This window comes from Malaya genurostris, chromosome 3 (genome assembly GCF_030247185.1).
Source record: "Malaya genurostris strain Urasoe2022 chromosome 3, Malgen_1.1, whole genome shotgun sequence".
NCBI lineage: Eukaryota > Metazoa > Arthropoda > Insecta > Diptera > Culicidae > Malaya > Malaya genurostris.
In genome coordinates, this window is record NC_080572.1 from 39,538,350 (window position 1) to 39,559,616 (window position 21,267).

Sequence of the window (21,267 nt, forward strand, 5' to 3'; positions counted from 1 at the left end):
TAGGTAACCCATGTTGCATCAGTTTGAAGCTAATAACATTAAATTACCTATTGCGGAAGGATTTTTCAAAGATATAGCAACATTTGTTGAATATTTTTTACAAAGAGGGCCAAAATAAATTCGCTCCTAAAGTGGGCCAAAATACCTCTGTTACCCTATTTGTTCTTATATTTGAGATGACTACTATTTTCAGGATGACCATGCCAGAAAAGTCATGATTACAAATAGTTTAGTCAAGTCGTATTCTTTGTTGTCTAGTAATTTATACAATAGTGGGGAATAGTCTTATGTCATGATTGTTGCTACTATTCAAACGTATAGTTAAAATGACAATGAAAAACAGGTTACGGTTAATATAGTTTTTTTTCTCAGTGTACGTTTTGAAACCTCTGCCCCTTTTTCGACCGGCACCCTTCCTTGTATTATAGAACGCACCAAACTGTTTTGACGTTTTGACCCAAATATTTTGCACGATTTGGTAGAGCAGAAATATCTTTTTGTTAAATTTCCAAGTTTTCTACGCAATTACGATCCAAAACAAGTTTTCATTGTAGGTTCATCAATATGGCTTCCAATCATGTTGAAGAATTGGGTGAGTTTCGCTCGTTTTGTTTATACTATTTGAAATTTTATCCTGTTGAATGACGATGCATTTTGCTGGAAATAATGATGAACTTGATGTCCATGCCACTACTTTTCCTAGAGCTACTCGAGCGTGTTTTGCTTCGTCTTGGCTGTGCCGATACGGATGAACAACTGCAGAATACGGTGACTAAGTTTTTGACACCGGTTCTGATCAAGATTACGTCACCGCACGAAGGAGTTCGCAAAAAGGTGATGGAGATACTAACGCATATAAACAAGCGGCTGAAATCCCGGAATCAGATTCAGATTCCACTTGGCCCGCTACTACAGCACTATCAGCAGTCTAGTTCGTCATTTTTGATAGTAAGATTCAGTTATGTCCGTCAAGTGGAGTCTTGGTAATATTTTCCATTTTCAGAATTTTGCCATTATTTATATCACAATGGGCTTTCCGCGTTTATCAATCGAGGAACAGACTGAAATGGCTCCGTTACTCATGAACTGTTTGGAGGGTAAACCGGAGCCTCATCAAGACAAGTAATGTTTCCAAATGTTTGATATATTTAAATAAGCATTGCTCTTTACAGAATATTGATGTTGGTTCTGCCGCTATTGGGAGACATCAAAATTCCAGAGAATCCGGAGAAACGCTCGGAGCTGTTGGGTCTATCGGGGAAACCACACACCAAGCAGCAATTTCTTTCTATTCTCATGGATGTTCTGCTTCTTCCGTACGGAACGATTCAAGATGGTGAAGTTCCCTCGGGAATGAGCACTTATACCTTTAAAAGGGTAACTAGTGAACAACTGAAAGCCGAGGAACTGGAACAGCTGAAGAAAGGCATTGTTCGTTTGCTGTGTGGTGGAATTTTTCCCGAACCGGAAATTCTCACCCATCTGATAGTGGCATCTGCGGATACCAGGTTCTCGGTAGCAACACCGGCTATTGTTGAGCTCAACAAAATTTCCTCGTAGGTATTTGGAAAACTAGAAACTGCAAAATTCGTAGGATTCAGGAATGATTAAGATTAAACATTTTTTTCTGTAGTTCTCTAGATTGGACCGACCCAAAGTTGTCATCACCAATTTATACATTATTTTCGGGAAACGGGTCGAAAATACCGGATCGTAAAACGAGCCCTGTTAACACACGGGTGCGACAAAAGCTATTCCAACATTTGCTGAAATGTCGCGGTAATGGGATCATTACGGCCAAAGGGATCCAGGTCATTTTTGAGGCTCTGTTCGGAGAGAATACAAATCAAAAATGCAAAGTTCTTGCATTACAGTTTGCGGATAAGTTAATTACAAAGTAAGTTCCGCATTATTTTTTAAATATCGAGTATTGAAACAATTTTTTTTGGTTGCAGTGGCCAACCAGATCTAATCAACAAATTATCGAAAGTATTACTGACCGGAATTTCAAAACTAATTGGGAAAACTTCAGAGGAATCCAATGAAGTTCAGAATGCGGCTTACAATGCCCTCGCGCAATTAGCAATTGTTTGTCCCACGAGTGTCAACCACGATGTTCAGCTAGTGGCTGCTTATTTCGACCATCTTTCGCAGGGACCCGTTGAGTTGCATACTCCCATAAGAGATGCTTTGGTTGCTTTAGCCCAGGCTTTTGACTGGCGAAAACAACCGAAGCCAGCTGGTGATGTCGTGCTACCTAAAGGAGAAAACGATACCGTTATGACTGCTAGAGGTCGATTTGTTCCCAATTCTAATCAGATTTTACTGTTGGGTCTGTTGGGAGAAAAGGCCGAATCCAAGTTGACAATCGTTCAGAATGTGGCTTCGGTTTTTCTGACTACGTGTTTTCCTGATTATTACGTTCCGTCGAGGTATTTTCTACTGGTTATTTGTGGGGAAAGCGCCCAGCTCAAGGAAATGATGACTAGCTATCTGTACGGAGTTTCCAGAAAGGACCATCTGAACTATGCTGCGATTCAATCTTTTGACAACTACAAAGAAGAATCGAGGGAAACGGAGCAGCCGAAAAATCCATTCGCAGTTACTAATGAACCTAAATGTATTGTACTTCCGTGTTTCAAGGATATGGTCGAGTATGTTGCTATGAAATCCGAACGAAAAACTGCGACGATAATCGACCGGCCTGGGTACGGGAAAATCAAGCTTGCTTATAATTTTGACACATACATCGAAATTTTGGACTATCTACGGATTTGTTTGCTGTTCAGTGCCGGAGTCAATACTCATCCCGACGACGATAAGGAAACTCTCAAACTGACAGCATTTCTGAAGAAGTTTGTTGTTGAAAGTGAAAACGAAATAGTTGTTCGGAAGTACAACAATCTAATTCGGAAACTGATTATCGTGAGGAAAGGAATTACCGAACTGACCTGTCTGTTTGATTTGGTAAACAGTATCCCGGAAGTGCTGGCGAAGGAAAACAAAGATCTTCTAAATACTTTGGGATCTTCACTCAAGGAAATCTCTGAGCCAATTAGAGCGTTAATTGCGAAAGTGTTCGGAGTTCTTTTGGCATATAACAGTGACGAGCAAGAGCTGGAGGTTCAAATAAAAGAATTGCTATCCCTTTCAAATAAATCCTTGGAAAATCGTCATGGTTCTATACTGGCTGCCGCCAACGCTATCCATCGCAAGCTAATATTGACTCCAGAATTACAAAGCTGGTCAATTTTCAAGGATCTGGTCTCGCTATTAATCTCTCTGCTGAACGACCAGCAATCTCTGCTTCAATCGGCTTCAATAAGAGGTCTTAGTTTAATTGGTTCAACCTCTAAACTTCCGCTTAGTTCCGAGTCTACTCGTGAAGACACAGACAAAATGGACACAGACCAGAACGATGCAAACACGAAAGCTGGTTTGTTCAAAGCTTTAATAACACTCCTGCAAAGTGGTCACACTAAAGCAAAAATCCGCGAAGATGTTGCCCATTGTTTGGGTTATCTTGCCATTGGCGATCAGGAATTTTTCGCCAAACGGCTGCTTGATAGCTTCCTTGGAATGCTGAAGCTAACCAAAGATCCTGCATTACATATTGCCATGGGACAAGCTTTGGTATATACCATTCAGGGGCTTTCCAGTGGACAGAGACGAGCCGATCAGGATGCAGAAGGTAATGTTAGCGATGAGACGCTCAATTGGTTCCTGATTGAGTTGGTCCGGAAAGTGAATGAGCCGCATGCATATTTGAAGCAGGCGTGTGCCATCTGGTTGCTGGCAATAGTGAAGAACTGCAGCAAGCGCAAACCGGTGAAGAACAACAGACAGATTATGCAACTGGCATTTACGGATTTACTCTCCGAGGATAATGGTAACAATATTTTGTATCGTGATGAGATTAGGTCGGTTAAATATGAATTTGGTATTTCTTTGTAGAACTGGTTCAAGATGTCGCTTCTCGTGGATTAGGAATAGTATATTCGATTTCAAACAATGATAGTCAAGAAGAATTGTCGAATTTACTGTTGGATCAGTTGGTTGGCGGTAGACGACAGGTCCAGAAGGTGACAGAGGATACCAAGCTTTTCGAGGAAGGTGTGCTAGGGAAGGCTCCAACGGGGTAAGTTTAATTGGACTCGTTTTAAAATTTCTCTCAGAAAGTTGTGTAGAATTTGAACTACGTCAAATCTCGTTGTCTGTGGCGCTAGCAGGTACAGTTCTGGGGTGCTCCCCTGTCAATTGGACTAGTATAAAAGAAATACAATGTTTGAAATTCAACCATTTCTTACGGTGCATTCGATGGTAATGGATATGCGGAGTTACTCAATTTGTCACTGACAGGAGTAGCAGCATTTTTACGAGTAACCTTTTGAAAATTCGGCCTGTGGAAAAATGAGTAGAACTTATTCGTGAATATCTTGAGTTATACTAAACGCAACAAAAAAAAAATCAGTGAAAAATATAAAATTTTCAACAGTGTGAGATAACCATAAAAAACTCACAAAATAATTTCTACGTTCCATCTTCGGTTCAACAGTGTGTCAGCAGTTTATGTTGAACTGCTGAAGCACTAATAAGTCGTAGGAGAAACGTAGAAATTAAAAATAGTTATGTGCACTTACCAGAAAACCGGTACCCAAGTGGTACCAAAACCCTTAAATAAATCAAAAATTGAGTTTTCTCCAAATTTTTGAAAACAATGAGGAAAACTCATCACGCTTGCTTGTCTTTCTCGTATCGGCTGCTCGGCCATCCATGGAAGTTGACCATCAATGTTAACTTCCCTCTCTGAGCAGCCTAGATAGCCGTGTAGTGTCGGTAGCGGTTTCCCAACTGCTAAGAATAACGCTACGGTCCACCTGTACCGGTGGTATAAGTCCACCAAACAGGTAAGCCCTGTGGCATCCGGCGGAAATATTTTTTACCAAGAATTGATCCACTGGTTTCCTATTCCATGTCGAAAAAGGCCACAAAAATAGGAACTCCTAAGTCAAGGTGTATTTCCGTGCCGATGGCTGAATGGCTGCAGGAGGTTAAACATTGCAGTCGTGAACGGAATATCTTGGGTTTTTCCCTTACTGGATACACGCAATGCTTAGCAATCAACTTCTTTGATCATCGCTTCGGCGGGCCAGAGATTAGAAAGCTGAGTGTCTGTGGGTGTCCTCAAGGTGGTGTACTATCCCCACTTTTATGGAACCTAGTCGCTGATAGTTTGTTAAGGAAACTTAATAACCTTGGATTTCCGACTTATGGTTTTGCCGACGATTATCATATATTGATGACCGGTATAAGCATTAACACTCTCTTTGATTTAATGCAGCAAGCCCTGCGATCTGTTGAACAATGGTGTTGTCAGGTTTGGATTATCTGTAAATCCGGGCAAAACATCAATGGTGCTTTTCACTCATCGTAGGATAATTACAGGAGCTCGTCCGTTGCAGTTCTTTGCTTCAGGGGTCACTGTGGTCGATCAAGTTGAATACGTCGGGGTTATTCTTGACTCAAAACTGAATTGGTCTGCTCACATTGATTTCAGGATTAAAAGAGCTTGCATGGCTTTCGGCCAATGCAGACGAGCTTTTGGAAAATCATGGGGACTCAAACCCAGATATATTCATTGGATCTACACAACTATCGTTAGACCAATTTTAGCATATGGATGTCTTGTATGGTGGCAGAAAGGAGAAGTCGCGACAGTTCAGTCAAAGCTAAATCATCTCCAAAGGATGGTCCTAATGGCGATGACAGGAGCATTCACGACAACTCCTACTGCTGCTCTAGAGGCGCTACTGTGCATTAAACCACTATATGTGTTCCTAAAACAAGAAGCATTATCTTGTGCATACCGTCTTAGGGTTACAGGGCTTTGGAACAGTAACCCATTAGAATATGCTACCAGTCACACTCGCTTGTGGTCTCAAATGGTTCCGTGGGATGAGTATTTACTCGCTCCTAGTGACCTAACTCTCACATGCAGTTTTCCTTTTAAAACATTCAAAGTGAGCTATCCTCTAGGAATGATTGTCTGGTTGTCTGGAACGACAACTTGATGAACACATAGTTTGTTTTACGGACGGTTCTCTGTTGAATGGTCGTGCTGGTGCTGGTATCTACTGTCGTGAAATAGGCTGGAGCAGTCTCATTCACTTGGTAGATACTGTACTGTGTTCCAAGCAGAAATCTACGCAATTCTGTGTGGAGTACAATCGGCACTTCAGCAGAGGATCTGTGGTAAACGTATTTATTTTTGTTCCGACAGTCAGGCAGCCTTAAAAGCACTCAGTTCGAATGACTCACGGTCGAATCTAGTGATCGCATGTCGAACTCAAATTGAAGACCTCAGCATTTCAAATGCTGTTTACTTCATATGGGTACCCGGCCATTCTGGTATTACTGGAAATGAATGGGCTGATGAGTTGGCTAGAGCTGGTGCAACGAATGATTTCGTTGGTCCTGAACCAGCATTACCACTTTCAACTAGTTGGATAAAGCACAAGATACGTTCTTGGGCTGCATCCAAACATGCCAGCTACTGGCGCAGCTTGCAAACTTGCGCTCAGACAAAAGCATTTCTACCAGATTTAAATCTGAAAATGTCAAAGTGTCTACTGCATTTCTCCAAGTATCATTGAAGTATTCTGGTCAGAGCTCTGACTGGACATTGCAAACTCAATTATCACATGGCTACTATTCAACGTGCTGAGTATTATTCGTGTGATTTGTGTGAATGCGATTATGGTACTTCATATCATCTGATATGTAACTGTCCCGCATTGACGCAGCTACGTATCCGGGTTTTTGGTTCTCCATACATGGTTGAGTCTGTGTATGTGGAGCTAAAATTGAAGGATATTCTCTCGTTTCTCACCCAATGTGGTAAGGAGCTATAGTCAGAAGGGTTCATCGTTCTTCCTGGAGTGAATGAATCCCTTCTGTATTCACCTTAAATAGGGTTTGGCAGATTGTTTGGCATCCTCTGGGGGGTACCGCATTTACTTCTGCTCGTACATACTGCGAGTCGTTCTGCATTCTTCCGGGAGTGCAGAATGGTGTCGCTTTTGTAAGATCTCTAAATCCTCTCGGGGGTTGGAGGTTTTATTAACAGCAGACTGTTCGGGACCTCGTAGAGGTTCAGAATTTCCTTCTGCTTCCACTAAATGTGATCCTCAGCAGATTGTTCAGCATCCCTTAGGGGTGCAGAATTTACTTCTGCTTTTATGTGTTTTTGTGTCGTCAATTTTTCCCATCCTCCTAGTTCAACCCTTACCATTTCCTTTCAATCCTTCCCTCTTATATATCGGGAAAATGATGCTAAAAACAAATTGATGGCAAGGCACAAATCTCCAAATATCAAGGGGAACGTGCCATTTGAGCCAATTTGTTCTGATTCCTGATTCCTGTCAGCAGTTTATGTTGAACTGCTGAAGCACTAATAAGTCGTAGGAGAAACGTAGAAATTAAAAATAGTTATGTGCACTTACCAGAAAACCGGTACCCAAGTGGTACCAAAACCCTTAAATAAATCAAAAATTGAGTTTTCTCCAAATTTTTGAAAACAATGAGGAAAACTCATCACGCTTGCTTGTCTTTCTCGTATCCGCCGTGACGGTTTTGATGCACATTATCAGTCGCGATGCTTAACTGGACAAGTATGTAAGGTAAACCATTCTCATTTCTATGTTTGGTTGGAAAGGTTACATTGACCATACATCCATCGGTTTCGTTTATAGTCACATGGACTTCATTGTTTTTGACTACCGATGGTATCTCGCGGCCACATCAGCACAAAAACATTTTCTTTCCTTCTCGTGAATTACTCGAACTTCTAACGCACTGTCCGCGAACCAACGTGCTCTCACGTTGAGAGCTTCACCGGAAGTGAGGTAATCCATGGTCAAAATCAAGAGTGGCAAAAACTCGCTCATGAAGTTCATTTTCTTCTATTCATCAGCTTTCCTCATGATGCATTCCGCAAATTGATGGTGAAACTGATGAAACCCATCGCTGATATAAACTAACCAAACAAACACACTCACCTATACAGAGCATCACTGAAACAAAATTGTGCTGGTATTAATGGTTCTCAGTTTTGATTTCATAGTACCAAAGACTTCATATTAACAAGGTATCCAGCTGCGTGGTGGGCATGGCGCCCTCAGTCAAGTCCGCATCCAATGTCGTACATAGAAGAAGGGAAGAGAAATGTCAAATTCGTTCGCGCCAAAATAGCAACACTGCGCACGCATACAATTGACATGATATGTTGAATGTGATGTCGTGCGATGGCGTTGCTGAACTGAAGATTGATTACGCTCCAAGCTTACAGGGTCTGATAGTACCTAACCCACATTCCGAGTTTGAAAAAAGTGACAACTGGTGGGTGTATGTTTACACTACAGAGTATGTTTATACCTAGGACAGGACCTGACAATTGTTAATCCACTTTTAGGACCAATTTCGGACCAGCTCGTGATTGGTTGAAATTGACATAAGCAAGTACAAGTTGTTGAAATCAATATTACTGCAGGGTGGTAGAAAAAGTGTTGTCAGTATCGTCGGTAACAATGTAGCTTGATATTGGATATTTTATTTTTCGGGCCATCTTTTCAAAATTATTAATTTTAATAGGATTTAAGTTCAATTTGTTTTTAAGTCCTGTCAATGCGGAAAGTATACGAGTACATTTAAAAATCACTGGATGATACAAAGAGAAAGCCTGAAATCACGAAGTGTGATATGGACGAGAATATTGATTATGTTGGTTGAGAATAGCACCGAATCTTTGGATACTTCTGTATGTTATTATTTTTCTCAAATAGAATATGTTGAATACTTTAGTTAATAAAGCTGCAAAAATTAATTTCCCAAAATTGAGTGTTTTAGAAAAATTTTATTAAGCTGTTTCAACTAAACGTTTTCTTCAAAACAAACATCTGATCAAAATGAATCCAGAGCTGTATTTTTGACCGATATAACATTTGTCTAAGTGTTTTCAAATGATAAATAATTGCATGTTATAAGGGGAGAAAGTTTAAGAATGAATAATTATCTCTACTGGCAACAGCGATCCCGAGGCATTTATTATTTACAGCAGGGAGCAACCGGCATAAGAGAAATATTTTTCTGGAAAAAGAAGCCAGTTGTCTGGTCCTGTCCTAGGTTTATACTACAGAGCTGCTAACATAACCAAGATTTTCGGTTTTGTTACGATAGCACTTGCTGGAGCGCCCTATTCTTGCCACCGGGCTGGATGTATATGGTACACGATTGAATTTCATGTCTCGAGCTAAACACAACTGGCTACTGAACCGATTGCGATGTGCAGCATACGAGAACATCTGTTGAGAGTTGGATTGAAATGACATCGATTCGAACATTGGCCGCCCATGACAACTCTGGTGGATGAACATGCGGGCCACCCGCCGGGCCTTCGTAGCCTGGGGGTGTTTACCGCGGACCCACAGAAGGATGCGGCAACTTTTGAAACGTTTCCACGTCAGATTTCAACACCACCGCCACGAAGAACCACTCCCATCGATGAGGGCAACCCGCCGGATCAAAGACTCAAAGGTGTTTCCTGAGGACCCACATGGACAAGACCTTGGCATCGTAAACCTAAATAGATTGTGCCTTAATAAATATATCTTTGAAAAAAAAACTCTGGTGGATGAGAATATAAGCGAGACAGTGTCATATTCATATTCATAAATTCATTTTTATTGAATTTTTCAAATTATTCGATTGTTTTAATAATCGAATATTATTTTTAATCTAATCGATTAACTTATCCGCGATTATCAGAGTTATTAATCGATCGATATTACGACATCTCTAAACGTGACAATATTATTATTAATCCAAAGTATCGCCAATACCGCATTGTGTCCGCATTTTATTCCAAATAATTTAGTGTGCTTTACATATTGCAACTGGCCTCGGTTCAAAAGGTATTAGATTTTTCATCGTGACGACACAAATGAACAAGCATTCATCCTTGACAGTTCAGCGGTACTGTTTACAAACAAGCTTAAACAAAAATCGAAGAACACATCTTGAACAATCTTCTTTACACTTTGCGTCTAGTCACTTTTATTTAATAAATCTCAAAAACAAACTGTATTCAATCGTGAACAAATGTTTTAAAATTTTATTTAGGCGATATGGACCGTAAATGGTTTGATCCAATTTGTCAACGAACAAACAAAAAAATCTGTTTACAAACATTACTGCTGAACTGTCAAAATGTGTTTATCCGATTGAGGTTAGCACTGTCGGTAAAAAACCTAATGCAATCACTGTGAAGAATGACTTTTGAACCGATGCCCGGCGGGTCGAGTGTCATATACCATTCGACTCAGCACACAGTACACGAAATGTCTGTACGTGTGTACGTGCGTGTGAGAGAGAAAAATATTCACTTACTTTTCTCCTGGATGGCTGAACCGATTTACACAATTTTAGACTCAAATGGATTGTCCCATACCTATTTTTTTTTTTTTTTTTATTCAATAATATAATATAATATTAAGGCACACTGCTTAAGCTCTAAGATGCCAAGGGTATTTACTAATCTTAATTATCGTCTAACTTAAAACTAGAGTAGTATCATTATGTAATATAGTATCTGGCGATCGGTAGTGGCCGGTGAATTGAATTTAGGATGAGATGATTCCAGATGGCGATGGTAATTTTCTATGTTGGCCGCATTCTTCGGTCCGTGAGGGTCCGCGGGAAACACCCCCAGGCTACGAAGGCCCGCATGCTGGTCATTGACTGGAGCGGTCTTCCGGTGATGGTGATGTTACGGAAGAGAATGAAAAAAAGAAGTAAATATTGTGGGAAACGGGGTAAAAAAGGGGTGTGGGAACAAAATGTTTGAAAACGACAGAGATCTAATTAGTTGCCATCGAGATGGTGAAAAAACAGGGAAAGGGGAACGAAAAAGTTAGTGACAAAAAAAAAAAGATCTTGTTAATTCCAATGAAGATGGTGGACAGGGACGGGGATCGAGAGAATCGGGCGGATGTTAGTGTCGAACCTGTAGGTAGAGATTATATTTTCTGAGCGAGGAATAACACATTACACTTGTATATCAATGTGTTTAAGGTACTGGTATATGAGAAGCATATATGAACTATCCCGACTCGCCAACACATCCCGAACCGGCACCTCAGGCGGTCTACCTCGGGCCCTGAGGGATTCCAGTAGCTTCGACCTGGCGTCACGATACTCTACGCACGACCACACGACATGCTCGATGTCCTGATAACCGTCGCCACAGGTGCAGAGCCCGTTCTCCACGATCCCGATACGCCGGAGATGTGCGTTGAATGTATAGTGATTTGACATGAGCCGTGACATAACGCGAATGAAATCACGACTCATGTTCATCCCCTTGAACCAAGGTTTCGTCGATACCTTAGGGATAATGGAGTGTAGCCATCGTCCCAGTTCGTCATTCGTCCATGAAGTTTGCCAACTTTCGAGAGTTTTCTGACGAGAAATACTGAAAAATTCATTGAAGCAGATTGGTCTTTCATAAATATCACCTTCCAATGCGCCCACTTTAGCCAATAAGTCTGCCTTTTCATTGCCCGGAATGGAACAATGCGAAGGGACCCAGACTAACGATATTAAATAAGACCGTTCAGATAAAGTTCTCAAATGTTCCCGTATTTTCCCCAGGAAATATGGGGGATACTTTCCTGGCTTCATTGCCCGGAGAGCTTCTATTGAACTTAGACTGTCCGTGACAATGAAGTAATGGTCTTTGGGCATGGTTTCAATGATCTCGAGGGTGTACTGAATAGCAGCTAATTCTGCGACGTAAACTGAAGCCGGATCACTGAGTTTGTAAGAAGCGGTGATGTTTTGATTGAAGATGCCGAAGCCTGTGGACTCGTTGATGTTTGATCCGTCAGTGTAAAACACCTTTTCACAGTTGACTGTTCTAAATTTATTATAAAAAATATTTGGGGCCACTCGAGGGCGCACGTGATCCGGAATTCCATGAATTTCTTCTCTCATGGATGTGTCGAAAAACACAGTAGAATCAGAAGTATCCAAGAAATGAGCACGGTTGGAAACAAACGAAGAAGGATTAATATTCTGAGCCATGTAATCAAAATACAAGGACATAAAACGGGTTTGAGAGTTAAGCTCAACTAACCTTTCGAAGTTTTCAATCACCAGAGGATTCAAAATGTCGCATCGAATGAGCAAACGATATGAGAGATCCCAGAACCGGTTTTTCAGTGGAAGAACGCCCGCCAGCACTTCGAGGCTCATCGTATGAGTCGATTGCATGCAACCCAAGGCAATACGCAAACAACGATACTGAATTCTTTCCAGCTTGATGAAATGAGTGTTCGCCACTGATCGGAAGCAGAAGCATCCATATTCCATAACGGACAATATCGTTGTTTGGTACAACCTGATCAGGTCTCCTGGGTGAGCACCCCACCAAGTTCCGGTTATTGTACGAAGAAAGTTGATTCTCTGCTGGCATTTTTGTTTCAGATACCTAATGTGACATCCCCAGGTGCCTTTGGAGTCGAACCAGACCCCGAGATATTTAAATGTGAAGGCCTGAGCTATGGTTTCACCCCCTAGTTGAAGCTGTAATTGTGCTGGTTCTCGCTTCCTCGAAAATACAACCAGCTCAGTTTTCTCCGTAGAGAACTCGATACCCATTTGAAGAGCCCATGATGATAAGTTGTCGAGAGTATCTTGTAATGGTCCTTGGAGATCGGCAGCTTTGGGTCCTATAATAGACACAACGCTGTCGTCGGCAAGTTGTCTTAGCGTGCAAGATGTGTTGATACATTCATCAATGTTGTTCACGTAAAAGTTGTATAAAAGGGGGCTTAAGCATGAGCCCTGAGGAAGACCCATGTAGCTGAATCGTATTGTCGACAAATCACCATGCGCAAAGTACATGTGTTTCTCAGACAATAGATTATGTAAAAAGTTGTTCAAAACTGGCGAAAGACCATGCTGATGCAACTTCTCAGATAGGATATTTATAGAAACTGAGTCAAAAGCCCCCTTAATGTCTAGGAAAACTGATGCCATTTGTTCTTTACGAGCAAATGCCATTTGAATTTCTGTTGAGAGCAACGCAAGACAATCGTTCGTTCCTTTGCCCCTGCGGAAACCAAATTGTGTATCTGAAAGTAAACCATTAGTTTCGACCCAATTGTCTAGACGAAACAGAATCATTTTTTCGAACAATTTCCGGATACAGGAAAGCATAGCAATCGGCCGATACGAATTGTGATCGGAGGCTGGTTTCCCTGGTTTTTGAATGGCGATAACTCTGACTTGTCTCCAGTCGTGTGGGACAATATTACCCGTGAGGAACTTGTTGAATAAATTCAGCAAGCGCCTTTTGGCGGGGTCAGGCAGATTTTTCAACAAGTTGAATTTTATTCTGTCTAATCCCGGGGCTTTATTGTTACATGACAAAAGTGCAAGTGAGAGCTCTACCATCGAAAACGGTGATTCGTTTGTATTTGGTGTCGCGGCGCGGGTGATCTTCTGTTCCGGAACAGAGTCTGGGCATACTTTTTTAGCGAAATCGAATATCCAGCGGTTGGAGTATTCCTCGCTTTCATTCGTGGTGTTATGATTGCGCATTCGTCGGGCTGTGTTCCAAAGAGTGCTCATATTTTTTTTAATTTGGTATTTAGTTGGAGATACTGAAGTGGACTAAGAGCTCATGAGATCACTCTGTGTTACCTATACTTCACATAAGTATTACAAAAAAAGTTCTATGGATAAAAATCACATACGTTTTCACGTAGGTAACATTGGAATGAGGATTTTTCTGGTTGTAGTTATACTCTCATTTGTTCAGTGTTATTTGTCTGCTAATATATGTTGATCGTTAATAGGTCATACTTAGTATGCACCGTTACAATTTTGGATGCGAGGTAAAAGTACTGAAATTCACGCATGCAATCAGAGATGCCAAGTCTGCAGATTTTTCTGTAAATCTGCAGATATCTTAAACAGTGCTGCAGATTTGAAAATCGAGTTTTTCACAGAAATTTGAAATGCTCACGCAATTTTTTATGTTTTTTTTATTGCCCGCCAAACCATTTTTCTGTTTCATAGGGTAAGGGCCCCCTATCTCATCTCATTTGTAAGGACGTTACCTTAAAAACCTGATTTAGCCACTAAAATCACTATGATTTTTTCATATTTCTGCTTAATTCGCCTTGCTTCACATTGGGAATTGATTCACATTCCTCGGAAATTAAAATAATATTTAAAACATCAGCTAGAAACGCTTCTGATATGTTCACTATTGTCCTCCTAATTTCATCTCAAAGGTTTTAAAGGGTGATTTTTTAAGAGCTTGAGAACTTTTTTAAACAATAAAACGCATAAAATTTGCAAAATCTCATCGGTTCTTTATTTTAAACGTTAGATTGGTACATGACATTTACTTTTTGAAGATAATTTCATTTAAATGTTGACCGCGGCTGCGTCTTAGGTGGTCCATTCGGAAAATCCGCTTTTTTATCGACAAATTTTGTTCAGCGATGAGGCTCATTTCTGGTTGAATGGCTACGTAAATAAGCAAAATTGCCGCATTTGGAGTGAAGAGCAACCAGAAGCCGTTCAAGAACTGCCCATGCATCCCGAAAAATGCACTGTTTGGTGTGGTTTGTACGCTGGTGGAATCATTGGACCGTATTTTTTCAAAGATGCTGTTGGACGCAACGTTACAGTGAATGGCGATCGCTATCGTTCGATGCTAACAAACTTTTTGTTGCCAAAAATGGAAGAACTGAACTTGGTAGACATGTGGTTTCAACAAGATGGCGCTACATGCCACACAGCTCGCGATTCTATGGCCATTTTGAGGGAAAACTTCGGAGAACAATTCATCTCAAGAAATGGACCGGTAAGTTGGCCACCAAGATCATGCGATTTGACGCCTTTAGACTATTTTTTGTGGGGCTACGTCAAGTCTAAAGTCTACAGAAATAAGCCAGTAACTATTCCAGCTTTGGAAGACAACATTTCCGAAGAAATTCGGGCTATTCCGGCCGAAATGCTCGAAAAAGTTGCCCAAAATTGGACTTTCCGAATGGACCACCTAAGACGCAGCCGCGGTCAACATTTAAATGAAATTATCTTCAAAAAGTAAATGTCATGTACCAATCTAACGTTTAAAATAAAGAACCGATGAGATTTTGCAAATTTTATGCGTTTTATTGTTTAAAAAAGTTCTCAAGCTCTTAAAAAATCACCCTTTATATTCATCCTATCGTTGGTCCTTTATTCATCCCATAAATTAGCAATCGCGACAGCAACCAAAACCAAAATATTGCACTATTACACTCTCAGGTTCAAAATGTCAGAAATTTCCCTAAAAAGGGCCTAATGCCAACTATGAAACAATACACGATATTTTTACACAACATTACAGTAACCGCAACGTGCTCCTTATGGTCATTTCAACTATGGACTAAAATCATAGTAGCGACCATGATGTCAGATTACTTACCATCTGTATTGTAAAAAGCACTAGAACAAAAAATCTACTACTTGTCTATACTATTTGTTTTTATAACTTTTCTGGCGTGGTAATTCTGACAATCATTAAAATAACAAAAAAAAATCCCAATGACAATTACACGTAAGGTGAAATTAAACTTTCGATCACCATAAAGTTGAGAAGTGATATAGTTATGACTACCATGTGAGTAAGTTCTTCTTCAGAATATAATAATGTTACCATGAATAAACATATGGATAGAGATTGTCAAGTTTGAAAGGACTATACATATTGTTCATATCAACATAATTTATGTAGAAAGAACATCGTCGTATGGTGTTTTTCAACCGACTATGTATTTTCTCAGTGCGACTATACAAATTGTCAATTAACGCGTCTGCTTTTTTTAGTGTCACATAATGCTTCATTAGAGTTCCAGATTTCATATCCCAACAACGAAATTGCGTCGTTAAATTTCTGTGTAAATACTTCTATTAGTAATTTTCATATAACATTTTTTCTACACTTTTATAGAAACTGTATTATTCCCCAAGAAATTCGATGGTAAAAACCCGTCTGGTTTATTATATGATCGATTTCATAACAGAAACAAAAAGGAAACATTTAATCGTTAGAGAGACCAACGAGTTGGTGATTAAAAAATAAACTTTTAAGCCGAAGGCGGAGTGGTCGCGAGAAGCTGTTTTTAGATAATGTTAAATCAGTGTAAAAATGTATTAGGAAAATAAAGCAGGTTTTAATGTATTCTTTTTATTCTTGCATCGAAATTTCAATTAATATAACTTTTGAACATTTTCGCAAGTTCGAATGATCTTCACCATTGTCAAATTAACCATAATTCTGTGTTTCGAATGAACCAGAAGTGAAATGTCAAAAATACCATAGCACTAGTTAGAACAATAAGTTCAATGTAAAAATAAGAAGTAATTATTCATACGATATACAGTTCAATATTACTATTCTAGAGCCAAAACCATTCATAGTAAAAGAGAGCTTGCATATTGTTAACATCATCTGATTTTATTGTGTGCTGAAAACCACTATACTCGCATGGTTAAACTAACCTTCCATATGGTAGCTGTTACCATTTTATTTTTCTGAGTGTACACTGAGAAAAGAACCATAGTAACCGCAACCTGTTTTTCATTGTCATTTCTACTATACGCTAAAATAGTAGCAAAGAGCATGATATATGACTATTCACCATCTGTATTGTATAAATAACTAGACAACAAAGACTACGACTATCATCATTCAGTAAAAACCATTCAAGCGAAGAGGTTGTGTTTCGATTGTACTGGCTCGTGAGTTAACGGCTGCTACCGAGACAATTCTAAGCTTCAGGTAGTTAAACTGCCCATAGCAAACGCAATATTCGGGGCGTTTCCCGACTGGAAAGCTAGCAACGAAGGCCATCCCGTTCATACGCACAGAGGTGTACAGACACAGAGGTGCGAGAGCATAGAAGTGACGAGTCACAGAGGTGCCATCGCATAAAGGTGCGAAGACGAAGGGGTGCAAAGGCACAGAGGTGCTAAAGCAACCCAGTGCTGATCTACCAGGTACCAGAATTTGTACGCTGCGTAGGATCAAAAGAGACGGCATATATCGCGAGGTGCTACACTGCAAGCATCGCATTTGATCGCCACCAAGAGCAAAAGCACTGTACCTGGGGTCAGGTACAGCAAGTGCAGTGGTGTTCACAACGACGGCAGAGCAACTGAGATAGCAGTAAACGACAGAAGACTGCCAATTGGAAACAGCAAAAGACTGCCAATTGGAAATCGTTGGAAGAGCTTCACGTCGCTCTTCACGATAAAGGAACAGAGACATCAGCTACAAGGTAGATTTAATTTAATTTATTTTTATTTCTTATATCTGAAATTTTACTAAACATAAGTTTTTATTTTGGTATTATTAATTTACAAAAAAAATTTAATGTAATGGATGATCTCATGGAAGATCATCCGAATCCGATTCCGGATACTAGTAAAAGTTTAAATACTCCGAGGGCTAAACATTATCCACAGGGTACCACTGGGCCATGGATAGTCTATCTTCGAAAAAAAGAAAAGATTTTAAACTTGATGCAAATTACAAAGGATTTGACATCACATTTCTCTGAAGTTAAAGAAATCTGTAAGGTTAATAGAGATAAAATTCGAGTTGTAGTTAACGACTTGAAACAGGCAAACGATATTGTAACCTGTAAATTATTTGCTATTGAATATCGAGTTTACATTCCATCGAAGGAGGTAGAAATTGACGGTGTTGTGACTGAAGCAAGTCTGACAGCAGATGATTTACTTAAAAATGGAGTTGGCCGTTTTAAAAACTCCATGCTTGAGGGAGTTAAGATACTCGAGTGCAAACAATTGTACTCAGCATCTATTGTCGATGGAAAAAAGTCTTATCGTCCCTCAGATTCGTTTCGCGTAACATTTGCCGGATCTGCATTGCCTAGCCATGTCTATATCGATAAAATTCGTCTTCCTGTTCGGCTTTTCGTACCGCATGTTATGAATTGCACGAACTGTAAAAAATTCGGACATACAGCTACTTACTGTAGTAATAAGTCCAAATGTATCAAATGTCAAGGGCCTCATAAGGATAATCTTTGCGATAAAGATGTTGAAAAATGTGTTTATTGTGGGGAAAGCCCTCATGATGATCTTTCAGTGTGCGCTGCATTTAAGCTGCGTAAAGACAAAATGAAGCTTTCTTTAAAAGCACGGTCTAAGCGCACATATGCAGAAATGCTCAAAACGGTCATACATGTCTCCCCTTTGGAAACCGAAAACGGTTTTTCAAATCTTGCGGAGCCAGAGGAATCTGACTCTGACGGAAATAGTGAAGATACCTCGTTTGTCACTCCTCAAGGGTCTGTTAAGAGGAGATTAACAAACCACAAAATACCAAAAAAGACACCTAAAATTATACCTTCAAAAAAAGATCCCCGTGTTAAAGCTAAAAAGCCAAATTTAAAACCAAAAACTGTGCCTCCTGGTTTGTCAAATTCACAAACCAATCCAGGAACTAGCTCAAGAAAAGACAATAATCCAGTGGGCTCCATTTCACATTCACCAACAGGATTACTGAAATTTTCGGAAATTGTAGAATGGATTTTCGCTGCATTCAATATTTCTGAACCTCTAAAGACCATCATAACAGCATTCCTTCCAATAGCTAGAACTTTTTTGAAACAGTTATCAGCTCAATGGCCAGCTCTTACAGGTTTTGTATCATTTGATGGATAATTTATCATCCGCCGCAAATGATTCAATCACTGTCCTGCAGTGGAATTGTCGAAGCATCATGCCAAAACTTGATTCATTTAAAGTTTTGTTGCATAGTCAAAAATGTGATGTATTTGCTTTGTGCGAAACATGGCTTACATCAAACATAGCCTTAAATTTTAATGACTTTAACATTATACGTCTCGACAGAGACTCCCCGTATGGTGGAGTGCTTTTAGGAATTAAGAAATGTTATTCCTTTTATAGATTAAACATTCCTTCGACTTCTAGTATAGAAGTTGTTGCTTGTCAAATAAACATTAAAGGAAAGGACATTTGCATTGCTTCGGTATATATTCCTCCAAGAGCTCAAGTTGGACAACGACAGCTTAATGAAATTGTCGAAGCCCTTCCTGCTCCACGTTTGATTTTAGGAGATTTCAATTCGCACGGAATGATGTGGGGTTCCGTTTACAATGATAGCAGATCATCTCTAATATATAATATTTGCGACAATTTTAGCATGACGGTACTAAATATGGGTAGCATGACACGGATCCCAAGACCTCCTGCACGTCCAAGTGCATTAGATTTATCTCTTTGTTCGACTTCAATTCGACTAGATTGCACCTGGAAAGTATTTCCTGATTTACATGGTAGCGATCATTTACCAATCATCATCTCAATTAGCAGTAACAAAGGCATTGCTAATTCAGTTAATATTCCATATGATTTGACAAAAAATATTGACTGGATTAAATACCAAAGTAATATTTCAAGTGTCTTAACTTCAATGGAAGAGCTTCCCCCACTTGAAGAATATGACTTCCTCGTTTGTTCGATTCTGGAGGCCGCAGAACAAGCCCAAACCAAACGATTTCTTGGTCCATCGTCTAACAGAAGACCTCCAAATCCTTGGTGGGACAAAGAGTGCTCAGATGCTAAACACGCGAAACAAAATGCTTTCAAGACGTTTTTAAAACGAGGAGGAGGAACTCCTCAGAATTTTGAAAAATTCTTGGTTTTAGAAACCAAGTACAAGAACATACTTCGGGTTAAGAAATGCAGCTATTGGAGACATTTTGTGGAAGGTTTGTCAAGAGAAACCTCAATGAGCACTCTTTGGAATACGGCCAGACGAATGAGGAATCGTAACGTAGGAAATGAGAGTGAGGAGTACTCGAATCGATGGATATTTGATTTTGCGAGGAAAGTTTGTCCAGATTCCGTTCCTACGCATAGCATTGTTAGGGAGTCTTCTTCAAATGATGATTCCATTGATAGCCCCTTTTCAATGATGGAATTTTCCATAGCACTCATGTCTTGTAACAATAACGCTCCTGGATTGGACAGAATTAAATTCAACTTGGTGAAGAATCTGCCCGACCTCGCAAAAAGACGTTTGTTGGAATTGTTCAACAAGTTTCTTGAGCAAAATATTGTTCCACCTGACTGGAGACAAGTGAAAGTTATCGCCATTCAAAAGCCGGGGAAACCAGCTTCCAATCACAACTCATATAGACCCATTGCGATGTTGTCCTGCATCAGAAAATTGTTCGAAAAAATTATTCTACGACGTCTCGACACTTGGGTCGAGACGAACGGTTTGTTGTCAGATACTCAGTTTGGCTTCCGTAGAAATAAAGGGACGAATGATTGCCTTGCATTACTTTCGTCTGACATCCAAATTGCCTTCGCTCAAAAGCAACAAATGGCATCTGTATTTTTAGACATTAAAGGAGCATTTGATTCAGTTTCCATTGATGTTCTTTCAGACAAGCTCCACCAACATGGACTCCCAGCGGTTATAAATAATTATTTGCACAACCTTTTGTCAGAGAAACGCATGCATTTTTCACATGGCGATTTGGCAACAATCAGAATTAGCTACATGGGTCTCCCGCAAGGCTCATGCCTCAGTCCGCTCCTCTATAATTTTTACGTGAATGACATTGACAGCTGTCTAGTAACCCCATGTACACTAAGACAATTGGCAGATGATGGCGTGGTTTCAGTTACTGGATCCAAAGCTATTGATCTGCAAAAACCATTGCAAGATACCTTAGATAAATTGTCCGTTTGGGCTGTTCATCTTGGTATCGAATTCTCTGCGGAGAAAACAGAGCTGGTCGTCTTTTCAAAAAAGCATGATCCCGCGCAACTTCAGCTTCATATGATGGGAAGAATAATCGAACAGGTTTTGACTTTCAAATACCTCGGGGTGTGGTTTGATTCCAAATGCACGTGGGGAGGACACATTAGGTATCTGATAACGAAATGCCAACAAAGAGTAAATTTTCTTCGAACAATAACAGGGTCTTGGTGGGGTGCTCATCCGCAAGATCTAATAAAATTGTATCAGACAACGATACTTTCAGTGATGGAATATGGATGCGTTTGTTTTCGTTCCGCTGCAAATTCTCATATTATCAAACTTGAGCGAATTCAGTACCGTTGTTTGCGAATTGCTTTAGGCTG

The 21,267-nt window shown here is 40.0% G+C and overlaps 1 protein-coding gene across 1 annotated transcript in view; it reads left to right on the forward strand.

Moving 5' to 3' along the window:
• The first annotated feature begins 225 nt into the window (after window positions 1-225).
• LOC131439651 (proteasome-associated protein ECM29 homolog) overlaps window positions 226-21,267 on the forward strand; it is a 28,361-nt gene continuing 7,319 nt past the window's right edge. The window contains exons 1-7 of the mRNA XM_058610939.1: window positions 226-592; window positions 704-948; window positions 1,004-1,122; window positions 1,173-1,556; window positions 1,634-1,897; window positions 1,956-3,889; window positions 3,955-4,138. Coding sequence (XP_058466922.1) covers window positions 565-592; window positions 704-948; window positions 1,004-1,122; window positions 1,173-1,556; window positions 1,634-1,897; window positions 1,956-3,889; window positions 3,955-4,138 — 3,158 coding nt within the window. The 5' untranslated portion in view covers window positions 226-564. The remainder of the gene's footprint in view (window positions 593-703; window positions 949-1,003; window positions 1,123-1,172; window positions 1,557-1,633; window positions 1,898-1,955; window positions 3,890-3,954; window positions 4,139-21,267) is intronic.